This window comes from Poecile atricapillus, chromosome 17, assembly GCF_030490865.1.
Source record: "Poecile atricapillus isolate bPoeAtr1 chromosome 17, bPoeAtr1.hap1, whole genome shotgun sequence".
Classification (NCBI taxonomy): domain Eukaryota; kingdom Metazoa; phylum Chordata; class Aves; order Passeriformes; family Paridae; genus Poecile; species Poecile atricapillus.
Window position 1 is genome coordinate 10,742,135 of NC_081265.1, and position 15,078 is coordinate 10,757,212.

At 44.6% G+C, this 15,078-nt stretch overlaps 1 protein-coding gene across 1 annotated transcript in view; it reads right to left on the bottom strand.

The window, feature by feature from the left end:
- MYH10 (myosin heavy chain 10) overlaps nt 1-15,078 on the bottom strand; it is an 88,052-nt gene that overhangs the window by 19,525 nt on the left and 53,449 nt on the right. Inside the window, exons 8-21 of the mRNA XM_058852127.1 lie at nt 14,183-14,281; nt 13,143-13,286; nt 12,735-12,830; nt 9,237-9,355; nt 8,649-8,801; nt 8,106-8,279; nt 6,660-6,833; nt 5,833-5,947; nt 2,190-2,383; nt 1,841-1,962; nt 1,448-1,517; nt 1,189-1,349; nt 554-662; nt 337-468 (exon numbers count right to left, since the gene is read on the bottom strand). Of these exons, the coding sequence (XP_058708110.1) occupies nt 337-468; nt 554-662; nt 1,189-1,349; nt 1,448-1,517; nt 1,841-1,962; nt 2,190-2,383; nt 5,833-5,947; nt 6,660-6,833; nt 8,106-8,279; nt 8,649-8,801; nt 9,237-9,355; nt 12,735-12,830; nt 13,143-13,286; nt 14,183-14,281 (1,862 nt within the window). The remainder of the gene's footprint in view (nt 1-336; nt 469-553; nt 663-1,188; nt 1,350-1,447; nt 1,518-1,840; nt 1,963-2,189; nt 2,384-5,832; nt 5,948-6,659; nt 6,834-8,105; nt 8,280-8,648; nt 8,802-9,236; nt 9,356-12,734; nt 12,831-13,142; nt 13,287-14,182; nt 14,282-15,078) is intronic.

Consider the following 15,078-nt stretch of genomic DNA (forward strand, 5'->3'; position numbering starts at 1 on the left):
TTGCTCTTCCTTTATTCACTGAATTTCTGCCATCACAGAAAGCCACCAAATCTGTAGAGTTGTCCCAAGTGTTTGCCCACTGCTTGCCCAGCTCAGGCACAGAGTGACACTGCCACTGAATTTCTCCTGTAAACCAGGAAAGGCCACAAAATCAGGTTTTGTTTTGTTTACATGCCTCTGCACCCCTGGAGGAACAGCTCATGCTTCTTCCTGTTCCATATTCCAGCAGTGACAATCAGCTCACCTGATTCTCTTTTGCTCCCCAATTTGGCTCCCTCACATGGGACAAAGCATAATTCATGTCCTGCATATCAAAAGCTGATCTTGGACACAAACCTGTTGATGTTTCCTTTCCATTTCCTCAAGTTCTGCCTCCACTTTTGTCTGTTTTTCTTTCACCTTCATCAGCTCCTCATCCTTGGCTTGAAGCTCCTCTTCCTGACGAGTGACCTGAAGAAGAGGCTTCACCTGCAAAGGTTCAAATGAAAATGTGAGACCCAGCCCTCACCTATTTATGGGTGAATGAAACAGAATAGAACAGAACAGAAGGAACCTTGGTGAAGACTCTCCACCACTGCCAGTGCCTCAGCTTCAAATATGCAGCACAATTCCTCTGCAGGATTTTCAGTGCACTCAGCTGCTGCTGCTTCTTTGCAAAGGCCCTGAAGACAGCAAGAAGTTCATGTAAAATACAGCTGACCATCATTTAATAAACCCAACTCTACAGTTTCAGTAACAACACCGGATTTATGAGCTCTTGCTCCTATAAAGGCAGAGCAAGAGCTGGATTCACCATTTCCAATAATTAAAAATGCTGTTTGCTCTTACTTTCGACACGGTTTTTTCTTAGAAAGACAAAATCAGGATGGATTCACTACTTTAATTTTTAAAAAGCAGCTTTCAGAGTACTTCCAGGAACCTCCAGTGGGACAGGAGGAGAGACAAAGGAATTTTGAAGCTACTCTCAAGAGCTGCATGTGCCACAAAGGCAAGAGCAGAGAGATTGTTAAGGAATGAAGGAGCAAATTCTCCCCAGGCAAAAATCTACTTAATACCCAGGATACAATTACAGCCCCTCAGGCAACACACTCAGGAAATCTGTCCTGAAATACAAGTTTTAATGCACAGCTCCCTGTCAGAGAGGCTTGAGAGACCCAAAGGAAGACCCAGGCCCAGGAGCACACTCACTTCCTGGCCAGGTATCCCCTGCACACTGCCTGGAAGAAGATGATGATGTCTGTGATCTTCAGGTCCCGCTCTTCTTCCAGGTGGGCCAGGACTCCAGCTCGGAAGAAGATCTTGCTCTGTCCAATTCTGTACAAGTTGGGGTCCAGCTCCAAGGCTCTGATCTGAACAGACAGGGAAGGGCATTGTTGTTACACCAATGAAAGGACAATTTGGGGGAATTTTTTCAATGTTTTGACAATATTTAGCTATAAACACTTACCATACGCTCACAGGCTTGCTTACCATCCATGAAACCTTTGGGAATTGCATTAGGAGTGAGGATCTCATACCTTGAAGGCAAATGAAATAACACCTTTATGTTCAACAAGAAACAATGTGATTTATAGTATAAATTTATAGATTAAACTACAGTGACCAAGTGCACAGTTAGGGAAGTTCTCCAGGAAGCTTTTCCAGCAGCCAGTTTTGGATTGTTTCCCCTTCCCTGGTGTCTTTAGAATAAACTGCAGTAGTTAAACACTTGAAGTTCAAGGCCTCAAAATCAGTTTTTGATTTCCTTTGAGCTGGGGGAGGAGGGAGGAGTGTAGGGCCTTCAATTATTTAACAAGGAACTTTAGCTTCTAAGACCTCCAAAGCCTGCTGCTGCTGTTACCTCTGCCTGAATTCCTGGAACACGATCCTGTTTGGGAATCCTTGCCGACAGATCCTTATTCCTTCCAAAACCCCATTGCACCGGAGCTGATCTAGAACCAGATGTGGGTCCAGTTTTCCAGCCTGGACAGAACAAAACAAGGATGATTTTAATTGGTATTGGTGGCAAACTGTAGTTCAGCTTTTCAGGCTAACTGTGACTCAGGGGGCGTGCAGGGAATTCTGAGAGGATCTCGCTCACTGGGACAATCAAACTATGATTGGAGAAGGGAGACCTGGGCAGGGTGCAGGACTCAGTGAGGGTGAAAAGCAGTGAGAGGCAAGAACAAGGAGTGGCCTGCAGCCCCTACCCTCTTCTCGTGGTTGGGGATGATGCAGCGCACGAAGTTGGGGTTGGTGTTGCGGAGCGTGGCCATCAGCTTGGTGAGTGACTCCTTGTAGAGCTGGCCCACGGTGCGGAACATCCCCTTCTTGGTCTTGTAGGCAGAGCCAAAGGCCGTCTCGGTGATGCCGGTGACCTGGTCCAGCCCCACGATGCGATCCACTGGTGGGGACAAGAGGGAAGGGCTGAGTGGCCCCGGGGCTGGCGGGCGGCAGCGGCGGAGGAGCAGCAGCGGAAGCTTGGGGACAACGCCAGGGCGAGGCAGCCGCAGCGGGGACCGGGGACACTGTGCACAAGCTCGGGGACCAAAAGCCACAGACTCATCCAGCACAAGAGTGTAGCTTCAGGAGGTACAGGCTGAAATATCCAGCTCTTTACTTGCAGTTCTACATGACCGGGAAAGCTGTTTTCTGGATTTAAGTCAACTTTACAGAGATGTAAATTCCACTTTCCAGGCAGCTTTCTATCTGAGTTCTTAAGGTGTACAGTATTTCTGAGCTGAGCTTTTGGAATTACACATCTGTGCATGAAAAGTCACTTATGACCATGAGATTGATTAAACCTGAGTTTAATTCATGTTTTAATAGAAATTTACAGAAAAGTTGGAAATAGAAATAGTGTTGTTTCAGTGACAAGAGGGGAAAAAGTATCTGTCAGACTTGTGCTCAGCTGTTGTTTGGTAGAATTCTTCTCATTTTTAAATACACCTGCAAAGACCTCCCTACCCAAAAGACAAGTTTCAAACCAGGAAAACTCCACCCCAAAGCACTTCCAAGCTACCAGAAAGCATCACAACAGAAATTTTTCTTTGATTCTTTGGAACATTTTGGGTAAGGATCTCAAGGGTTCATTTTTCAGAAGCACAATTGGAAATGTGACTGCCATTATTAAAACCTTGAAGGTGATTCCATGTGCATGTCAAGAACTATGTAAAGTGTTCACTAAAAGATACACAGGTGGCTTAACACCTCAATAATTCCAGCTGATGCTTCTTAGGACTGAGCAAATCCCAACATTTGTGGGTTCTCCATGAAATCCAAGCTGGGCAGCCAGAAACAAGCAACTATTTGTAGGCTACAGCTTCAATTTTGTCATGTTAGCTTCAAATTCATTTAAACCAAAGCAGAGAGAATTTTGCTTTCCTACCAGAATTATCTGATAAATAAGGGACACTATTTAACTTCTTCCTAATATTCAACTGGTCAAAGGTCTATTAAAAATAAATAAATAAATAAAGGAAAATTAAAAGCAGAGAAACATGGGGCAGCAAATTTCAGTAAGTCTTGCATGTAGAGCAGAGTCCAGATCCCCCACAGGGTTTTGAACACAAGAATTAAACTTATTTAAGTTGGAGAAATAAGTAGGTGGTAAGGTGTTTATAAGGTCATAGCCCAAACTGTTTGGAAGCAGAATTCTGTCCCAAATCAGACACAGGATAGAGATTACAAGGAGTCACTTTTATAGAGGATGAAATGATTGTTGGTATTAGAAACCTGCACCCACCAAGCCCCACTGAGCACTGCAACCACTCAGCTTTTTTTCACAGTGTCCTTCCTAAAATTTGGCAAACAGATGTGATCTTGCACAGTTTTGCTTTTCTCCCCTCTGTGCTCCAGCTCCAGGAGGGTGATTTATATTTCAGATGGGATTATTGGTGTTAAATGTGAGCTCTGCCTGTAAGTTTAAAGCCTGAACTGCATGGCTGGACCATCACCCCTGGCTGAAGCCCCAGGAACAAAGGTCTCCAGGAATTCCTTTGGGAACACCCCTGGTTTCCTCAGGGATGGGATGTATCAGGAATAGTGAAAGATAAACCCAAAATCTGAAGGCACAACCTTCACATCCATGTGCTTCTAAAACTGGGGAGAGGAATCCAAGAAGGATGAGGAAGTTGAATTAAATATCTAAAGTGTCCTCAAAGACATTCCAAGTGCATTTCTCGATTTCTCAATATCCCAAAAAACATCTGCAGCTTATATAAATATTAAAATTAAGAAGTTTTTAAATAAAAGAACAATTCCAGCAAGGCTGGAAGAAGTTTATTCCACTTTCTACCCCCACTAAAACTGCAGCACTCATCCTGATTACTTCAAAACCTTCTCAAGCTCTCCTCCCAAAAGGCCACAGCCACGTCCTCAAACATCCCAGAGTTTTGTCAATGTTGGACTGCAGAAAGAAGCTTGATAGTGTTACAAAGCTTTTGCATTCTCTCAAATGCTTGGAGCTACCAGAATTGTCACTTAGAGGCAATTCCACATCTCCTCATGGAACCAGGAAGCAACAAACCTTTTCATCTGCAATGCATAACTGGAGATGCTTTGTGTGTGTGCAGCAGCAGCTGGACAGGAATGCACTGGGGGCCCCATGGGGGCTGGGGGGTTTTACCTAAATTCAGCATGAAATGAGAAGTTCATGCAAGCCTACGAGCAAAAATGGTTCTCCTGGAGGTACAGCCCTGCCTTTAGGAGGCCTACTGTTTTATATCCATTCACCTGGTGGCTCATGAAGACCAGAAATATTGTCATAGAAACAGGCTCTCTGAATATTCTGAATCTCTAAGGCAGAGAAACAGCAGAAACAGAAAGACAGAAGAGCAGATACACAAGACACTTGAGTTAGTAAAAACAACAGGTTCATCAATTGCAAACACACTTCACTGTGCTACAAAAGCACTCAGGCCACAACATATCCCATGCACATTTCAATGGTCTGTGGGAACAGGGTTGGAGGATTTGGACCAAAACACAATTGCTTTGTGTGTGTCCTCCAAGGGAAAGGAGCAGATCTCCCCAACCAAAAAGTTCTTTACAGATTCATTAAAGCTGCTCTCTGTGGCTGCCCAAAGAGGGAAACTCAGCATTAACCTCCAGCACCACCTAAATCACAAGCTTCATCTCCTCCTCAAGTAACAAACTACAGGGTTTATATCCTGTGACGTGTAAATATACTCTAATCAGTAGACCATGATGTCAGAAAGCAGAACAGAAGTCACTGCTAAGTATTTATGTGGCTATTTCTGTTTTTTGGAGTCATTTGGTAGAAGTACTGAGAAGTACTTTCAGGGGCTGGGCAGGTAGCCTGGCTGAGCAGCAGTGTACAGCTAAAACAGGATTTGATTTTAATGTGCAATATCTCAGCACTGCTGCAGCTGTTAATGCAGTCATTTTAGGAGATGTGGATTCACAGAGTACCACCCACCACTGCACAGGAAATAACTGTGCTGGTGCTCACAGGAGACAATGTTTACAATGTTTTACCAACAGCAAGAACCACTACAGCTGTTCACACTCAGGACTCCACTGCAGCAAGTCCCAACCAAGAGGTTTGGGCAAAATTCCACATGAAATTTGACAGAGAAACAAGTAATAAGTGATTATCAGTTCCAGTAATGAACATGAGAAGCAGCTACTCAGAAATGGTAAATGTGCAAGGGACCAGAGATGCAATTCAGCTTCCTTGGTGTACTTTGGGTACTAAATATGAGATTAAAATGCTGTAGATATTTACAATGGAGAAATGGAGGGTGAGAAAGTAACAGGAATAAAAAAAATCCCAAACAACTCATCCAGCAAGGTGAAATCACCAACAATCTGTGCTCAGAACTCTCTTACCATCCTTCCAAAGCTCAGCCACGAATTTGTCTGAGGACTGGTGCAGGAGCGTGGCCACGTTGTCGTTCAGGGGGTCCATGTTCTTCATCAGCCACTCATCTGCCTTGTAATCCACCTGCAGAGCAGCCAAGGGCCACAGGATCAGAGGTTTTTATTTACCACCATCAAACATCAGTGGTGTTTTCCTCTCACTGTCAATGCTCAGAATCACAAAGGCTGGAAAAGACCTCTGAGCTTGGAGTCCAACCCTGCCTGCCCACACCAGACCTGGGTGCTCACATTTGCTTGCTGAGCCTCCTTCGAACAGTTCAAAGTACCACAAGTTTGTTATGCTTTTGAATGAGTAAATGGGAGTTTTCTTGAAAATTCAGCAATCTGACTTCTTTCTTCCTGACAGCTGGGTGTTTATTTGCTGCCCAGTTTATTGTCAAAATAAGGTTTCACTGTTAAGATGTAAAACCAGCTCTAGAATAGACACCAATTACTTCATCTAAATTACTGGAGAGTAAATTAAGGATGTGCTGCAACATGATTTTTAAAAATTTCTCTACAGTATTTACATTTAAACATTTGGTTCTATGCCGAAAACAAAGTTCTTATCTTTAAAGAGCCAAACCTGTGGTTTCCAAATAAACCCCAGCTCAGCAGCTAAAAAATCATTGATACCTACCTGGGTTTCATCCCAACCCAGGGAGCCCCCAGACTAGCATGGTTCTGCTTCAACCAAGGCAAAAGTTGTCTATTTTTGCATCCAGGCTTTGGAAGGAAAGCAGAGTACTTTCCCCAAACCAACCTTTCCAAACAAGAATTAAATGCTGAACCCTTACCTTCCCTGCATAGTGAATAATGCAGAAATCTGCTTTGTCCTTTAGTTGCCTTGGCTTTTGGAACTTGGAATGAGTTCCTTGCTCTTGGACCAATTTTTCCACAAATGTCTTGTCAGTAGCTTTAGGGAACCAGCATTCCTCATCCAGCAATGCCAACACACCAGGAGGATTTGCCTGAAATGCAGTTTGATAATGTGTTCATGTTTTATATATATATGTATTATATATATATATATTTAAAAGTTTAGTATTTCTAACACACTGAACATCACAATAAGGGTAGTCCAAAATGATTCAAGCCTAATTTCAGTTAAAACAAGCTGTGGGGGGGTCCAGCTCAGGAAGGATTTTATGGCTGGTTCAAACAAACCCATTCCAGTGTTTATGGAGACACCACTGGGCTGGGCAGTGCTGCCCAGAGCCTTGCTTTGTAAGGGTTTTATGCCTAAAAAGATCTGAGGGAATGCAAAGTTCACACATTTGGTGAGAGATGTTTCAATGTACCTGGCATGACAGCTACAGAACAACTGTGAGGGTACTGAGGTTTGCTTTTACACTGAAAAATAACCTGAGGTCTTTTAAGATATTCATCTAAACATGTGCACACTGAGGGCAGCCACCCTTGTCCCCTGAGGCTTTTTGGAGGAGATTTCACCTTCCAAAGAGACAGAACTTTCTAAGTTCCACACACAAAGTGCAGACCTTTGATATCTGACACAAGATTTCCCTTTTCCCACAGGAAAACAGGAGTGCAGCTTTTCTGCTGGTCAGGATGCACAGCAGCCCTGGGAGCTCACCTGCACCCAGGGCACACAGAAAGGCAGGGAGGAGTAACTGCAATGGCCCAGGTGTAATTTAAAAGGCCACAGGTCCTGAGATGGAAAGAACAAACTTTCAGGAGTCTCTGCTCTCCCCATCTGCTCCTCCTGCTCTTTAAAGGCCTCTTCAGCTTCCATAAATTGAGCAGCCATAGGATGTTAAAAACCACAATGACTAAAACCAGATCCTCTTTTCCTATTTGTAATGCAATTTTCTGAGAGAAAACTCTACACAAAGTTTCAGGAATTTTGCTATTGATTTCAAATGAAGGAAGTCAACCACAAGTCTTGGAAAAACTTTCTACCTGAGTCCCAAAGCTCCTCCACCACAATGGCACAGTTTAATGACACTGACAGGATTAATGACTTCATTAGTCCTGGGAAAAAGGTATAAAAATAGCAGCTTCATGTCTTGAGCTCAGTGTTTTACACTGACATTAAGGGCAAAATCCCCTCTGGATAAATCCTTTTATTAACAATACACAGTATTTTAGATTTGAATTTCAGCATTCCAGTTAATTCCCTTTTAATGACAGCTCCACAAGAAATGTCTCATTTGCAGGCAGCAAAAGACACAGTCAGCACTCCAAGCTCTCCTCCTCAGAGCATTATTCATGTGCAAACTTACAGGTCTTTCAATTAAGTCAATGCAAGGCTGCAGATCCAGGCCAAAATCAATGAAGTTCCACTCGATCCCCTCTCGTTGATATTCCTCTTGCTCCAGGATAAACATGGTGTGGTTGAATAATTGCTGCAGCTTCTCATTGGTGTAGTTAATGCACAGCTGCTCAAAGGAGTTCAGCTACAAGAATAACATCAAGAATGACTCAGTGACAAGATACCACAGATCTGGGAGTCAAAAATTTGACTTTATAAGGAAATTCTCCAAAACTTTGCAAAGTTCGAATATAATGTAAAGAAAACTGGAAAGCAATTCTACAAAACTTCATCACATAAATTATAGTAGGAACAGCTATCACACATAAAAGAAGGATTAAAGATTAAATTATGACTTTTTGGCACCATCATTTTGGGCTGTCAAAGCCTTTGTCCACCCCAAACAAACCCATTGTGTAACCTCGGAACATGCTGCTTTCAGAGCCCCTGCAGCGTGTCCTGATCCCACAAAAACAGGGAAAAGGAAAATCTGAGTAGGGATATTTCCAAGTACCTCGAAGATTTCAAACCCAGCAATATCCAGGATCCCAATGAAAGAGGCTCCCTGACGTTTGGTCCTGTCCAAGGCTTTGTTGATGCGGTGGACGAGCCAGCGGAAGAGGCGCTCGTAGGTGGCCTTTGCCAAAGCTTCCACTGCAAAGTCCGCCTGAAAATCCAAACAGGAAAATTTATTTACCCTGGAAAAGCCATCAAAAGGACACAGACATGGATGTTATCCCAAATAACTCAGTAAAAGAAGAAGTTGGATGGAGTTAATACCAGTGAGGAACGAAAACAAGCAGTAGGAATGGTTGGAGTTTGATCAATGTTAAGTTTTTTTTTTCCTGAACTGTTCTACAAAAACAAAAGATTTCCAAGTATTTGATAATGTCACAACATGAAAGGATGAAACCAGGAGGAGAAAGTCAAGGAAAGGGAAAGGTTTCTTCTATCCTACAAATGATTTTTACCATATAAGAACATTTCGTAGACGCAGTAAAGCTTAAACAGAGCAGCAAACACTCAAAGCCAATTTTCTTTGTTAGGAGCTAATGAGGATGAGGAAGCTTTTTTGGTCTTTAAAGCACCTTTTAAAGCTCACCTGTTCTTTGGTCTGGGCTTTCTGCACGTAGTCCCTGCCCACTTTGATGCGGGGGGTGAGGATGGCGCGGGTGAACTCCATGACGTTCATTCCCAGCAGGTGGCAGAGCTTCTGTGCGACTGCAGAGGGACAAAGGGAGGCAGCTGAGAGACCCTGCCCGGACCCCCCGGAGCTGGGCTCTGTCCCCAAGGCTGAGAGAGCTCTCCAGGGGGACACAGTCCTCGGGGAGCAGGGAAACACCACATTTCACCAGGGGCAGCTCATTAACAGCTCAGCTACAAGGGCTCATTTCCTTACTTTAAAAAGGGAACCCCCAGGAAAGATGGGGACAGTATGGGGAGCATCCTAAAGGTGGCAGAAAAACTGCCCTGCAGGCAGCTGTGCCAGCACAAAGCAGGGATCTGGCACTTTGGCCAGGGAGCTCAGGACTCCCCACCCCTGGCAGTGCCCAAGGCCAGGTTGGACACGGCTTGGAGCATCCAAGGTGTCCCTGTCCATGGCAGGGGATGGAATGGGAAAATCTTTAAGGTCCCTCCCAACCCAAACCAGTCTGGGATTCCAAGTATTTGACACAGAATAACACCCCAGGCATCAGTGCACTTTAACAGCAGAATCCTCCTGATTCATCTCATCATTTAAATAGTGCATTACCCACACCAGCCCTACACACTCCTGTTGCATCAATCCCTCTCCCTAAACCCGTGGCCCAGGAGTTGGGTGGTTGTGATTCCACACTTCTAAAAATGACAGTGACGCTGAAGATATTTTTAGGTCCAGGGAAGTGTTGCCCTTTAGCAGGAAGCTCTCCACACCACCCAGTAAGCACTTGGCCCCTTTATCATCTGATAGCTTCTTTCACTGTCAAAATGAAAATAAAAAGCTGTTTTTTCAAACTGGCATTAGAAAACAGACTTTCATACTAAATATATGAGAGTTGCTGCTGCATTATTTTTTTTCTTTAGTATTAAAAAACTATTATTGCTCTTTAATGCTGAGATTGTCTGGCCATATGTTCACTAGAAGGGTTCATGACGTGACACACAACCAGTGAAATTAGGGGAGTGCCACAAAATGAGCACTCCTCCACTTGAGCTACAAACAGGAGCATTTCTGGGCTCTGAATATAAAAATATGCACCAGCACATCAGATAAAACTCACAACCTCAGGGGCCAAGTAGAAACTGCTACCAGGATCTTTAAAACAAACAAACAAATAAAACAAGAACTTGAAAATATTAAGTAGCCATGGGATACTGTAAATGATATTCCAGTACAAGGAAGGAGGGTCCCCCCTCTCCCAGAGTACCCCAAATACCACACTCAGCTCCTTGCATAAACCAGGGACATGGAATTTACTGTCCCAGCCTTTCCAGTCAGTAAGAAGCTGTAGTTTAGGTGAGAATATCACCAATAAACCACAGCAGGTGTAATCCCAGCCATCACATCTGCTGAGCCACTGAGGAGGCTGCAGCCAGCACTTCAACAGAATTCAGCAGAACAACTGGGGTGGAAGAGACCTCTCTGAGCTTCCTCTGAAGAAAACAATCCCACTTTGTCCTAAGTGACATTCCAAGTGCAAACTGCCACATCTCAGGGCAGGACTGGGTAATGCTATCTCAGCTGGATTCATCTTGCATTTCAAAATAAGCATCATTCATCTGAGGTGGAAGGGACCTCAAACATCACCCAGTTCCCACCCCTGCCACGAGCACCTCCTCGTTTGTCTGTAATGAGAAAGGGCCATTTAAAAGGTGTGACTGGAGAAAATCCTGACTGTCCAGACTCATGTTTTATTACTGATGGGGTATGGACAGAAAATTCTGAATTATAAAGCCAAGACATTGAGAAGCTTCTATCAGAGGTGAACATGAACTTTTATGAGATTGCTTTGAACTTCTGCCCTCTCAGCAGAAAGGTTCCTTCCCAATCTGGTGAGCATGGAATGATTCTCCAAGTACAGCTTCTCCATCCTCCTAACCCCCAAAGGCTCTGTGGCTTCTCTGACACCTGTACTTGAACCCAGGATTTGTTTATCTACATTTACCATCTACAGGGGAGAATTTGTCTCTCGTGTTCTTTGAATTGGTTCCCATCTCCACTGCCCACACAAACTCCTTCCCATCCACAGAGACAATACCTGGCCTGTATCACTAAACAAGAGGAGTCCCTGTCAGGACAAACTGATTTCTCCAGAGGCCGCAGGGAAACCCTCACAATGAGATGTGACAAGAAAAGAGAGATCAGTTACACTCAATTTCTTCAGAAAGGTGCAATAGCTCAGACCACATCACCAATTTTTTAAATACAAGAGACAAAAATATGCTTTAATTGTGATCTGAGCTTTTCATCCTTTTGGCTTTAAAAGTGAGAATTTTGTATCCAGTACCATAAATATCCAAGAGTACCAATATATTTCTAGCCAGTGTTGTAATTCAGAACTGATGTCTAAAAACCAATGGTAATGCAACTAAAGTCAAGATAATCAAGAAGCACCTCTGTCTTTCCACATCATACCTTCCACATGGGCAATGACCCAGGTGGGTTCTCTAAACCAGCAGGAAAAGCCAAAAGATAAACTCCTCACTCATCTTTTCTCCTCCTTTGCAACACAAAAGGTGCCAAAAGCCAGGTCAGTAACTACTGACCTTTAATCCCTGCCTGGGCAGCAGCCACTGCCCTCAGAAAGGACAATTTTGGGCACTGCAAGTGACCAAAGGGACCCAGTGCTCAGCAATTTGGGACAGTCACAGAATGAGACCCAGGCAAGAGCCTGAGCTGCCCATGTGCAGCAGCTTCTGGGAATGGTGGATCCCACTGTTCTTCCCATTGGTGTCTGCTCTCCAAACTGTCTTTCCATGAAAACATTTTAAAGGCTGGCACTGAATCCTTAAATAAAAACAATAAAAACCTCAAATGTGCCTCAGCAGCTTTTTTTTTTTTTTTTTTTTTTTTGGGTGGGGGAAGAAATATATCCTTCAAAATGCTGATTGCATTGCAGGCACTGATAAATTCAGTGTCAGCCACACTGCCAGGACACTCCAGAAATCAGCCTGTTCTAAAAGCAGCATTCCTGTCCTCAGCCACTGCACCATGGAAGTTGTGCTTGGCTCCAGGGCTCTTATCATTGGCAACAAAACTGCTCTCAGCAACCAAAGAAAACAAACTGATTTAAGCATGAACTTCTTCCTAGGGCTTAAGTCTTTGGAGAGAGCAATAAACAAGATTACAACCCAAATACTTGTTCAAAGCTTAGCAGCAATGCAAACAGCATCAATTCCCCTGATGGACACTTGCATTTGTCTGCAGGAGGAGAGGGAAGGGGAGAGGTTTAGGAATTGCCTGTTGGTGCCATCAGCCCAAGCCTGGCCCCATTTTGGCCCAGAGCACTCCCAAGGATGCTCAGCACTGCTCTGGGCTTGGCAAGACGTGCACTGGACAAAGGGCAGGGAGAGAACTCAGCACAAGTCAAAGGACACCCTGCAGACGTGAGCAGCTCACCAGTGTTCTCTGGCATGGAGGCCTGGTCTGTGTTCCTCTCCTTCTTGAAGGAAATGTTCCCAAACTGCAGCACTGAGGACACCACTTTCAGCATTGCTGTGATAACAAGAGACATGTGCATCAGTTTCATGGCACAGGGCTCAGCTGAGCAAATTTTTCTTCTGCTTCTTGTGTCACTTTCCTTCCAGATTCCAAGGAGCAGTTCAGGGAGGAAATACAGTTTGTACTGTGCTTTTTGGGCAAATGGCTTGAATTCAACTCCAGTTAGAGTTAAGCAACCATTTTCTTCAGGCTGTCAAAGCCACTGAAGCAACATTAAATTTGGTGACATTAAATTAGCAGGGTGTGTGTGTGTGTGTAAAAGAGGGAAAAGGACACACTGAAAATTCCAGAGGTCCCATAACTTACACAAGATCTCGTCGTGTGAAAAGCCCATGATATGCATGGCTTCCATTGTCTCCTGGAAGTTATCCTTGTCTTGTTGCCCAGGGATAGGGATGTAGCCATTAGATAAAAATCTGTAATTGTTAAATCCTTCGAGCAGCAGGTCAGCTGTATTGGGGGGAAGAGGAAAAGACAGAAAAATAAGCTCAGAAATTCTGTTCACACCCACCCGTGCTCTGTTCTCACTCAATTCCCCAGCTCTGCTTTAGGAAATCAGCTCCTCAGATATGGCTACAAGCCAGGACAGAAGCTTCTGAAACCCTAAAAATACAAGTGCACCCCCCAAGCTGAGGCCAGACTCAGATTCTCTCTCTGCAGCAGTCTCCATGAGCTCTTTAATGCATTAAACCAGCCCACAGAACATTACCCAGATCTAGCATCATCTCAAATCCTCATCTGGAATATCCTAAAAGGAAAATCTCTACTGAAAGGTAACAGACCCAGGCAGAAATGGAGCTGGGATTGATGACCACATCAAGGATGCTGAGCACCAGCTTATCTCCTACAGGAGGGGTGGATCAGTTCTCTGAAGTCTGTATCTTTATTAGCCTCACTTATCACAACCCACCAGAAATTCCCAAGGAGGGAAAAAAAAACCCAAAGAGAGTTGAGATAACCACCCCAGCACTGCAATGGCTTGAAGAAAGCCCCAGGGTTTCATTAAGTTTGAGTAAAATTCCTCTGGAGGCTGGGGGAGATGGGGCTGCCTGTGCTGACCAGGGCTGGCTGTTTTCAGCTGGGAACTTTGCAGCTCCAGTGCAGGGACCCCCAGCCAGAGCCTGCCCAGGCTGGGCTTTGGCATGGAGGAGACATTGGCTTGAATTGCCAGAGTGGCTCCCAGCACATCTGACAGGACACAGGAGTTACTTCAGAGCAAAGCTACCTGGCCTCTCCTTCTTTCAAAACTCACCAGTCACGACCAAAGAATAATTCAAATCCACCCCATCCCACTGAAACAACAACTGCAGCACCCAACAGGCCTCAAACTGGTACTCCCAGCTTACACTTGAGGTGCTCCCCTGCTCCAGCCAGGAGCTGGTAGAAGATGTGGAACGTCCGCTCGTCCTTGGCCTGGCGGACAGCACGAGACTTCTCCAGCAAGTCTGGGAACACCTGGAGTCAAGGTTTTGCTTAGAAACAGAGCAAACAAGAGCTCCAAAGCAGGATATGGAATCAGTGTGAGAGCAAAGAGAATTTTAGGAGTAATGTCCAGGCAGCTGTGGCTGCCCCTGGATCCCTGGCAGTGCCCAAGGCCAGGCTGGGCAGGGCTGGAGCAGCCTGGGACAGGGGAAGGTGGCCCTGCCATGGCAGGATGGGCTTTAAGGTCCCTCCCAACCCAAACCAGTCTGGCATTCTGTGACTGGACCAGGTCCAATATGAACTTTTAGTGACTAAGTAAGACATTTCCAGCTGACATGGGTAGAAACATTTCATTGCAGCTAACTCTTGACATTTCAACACTCCCATCCCTTGGTTGTTTTTCCCTGCATCCCCCTGAATTCCCTTGCAGCCACTGCTGTCAGCCATGGACCAGCTGCAGTTTTGGTGAGGGGGAGCTGCCATCCTTCTCCATCACTTCTATTGAGGTCATAGCTGAACTCTTAAGCCCAAAAACACAGCAACTGCTAAACTCAGAAATCCTTTATCATCCCAAGTGCATTTCTCAGTCCTTCCATAACAATCCACATTGCCTTTAAACAGCTCCCAGATTCAATTTCTGCAGCAGGTAGTGCCTGATTAGCTGCCATGAGCTGTAATCTTATTTAATTTTTTTTATTTCTTGATATTCCATATTGTAAAGCAAATGTAGGACAGGGATTTGAAATGACAGTGGCAAGGATGAGTTCCTGTGATGAAGAAGAAATTCCCCAAGAGTTAAATCCTCCTGTTTTCACAAAGC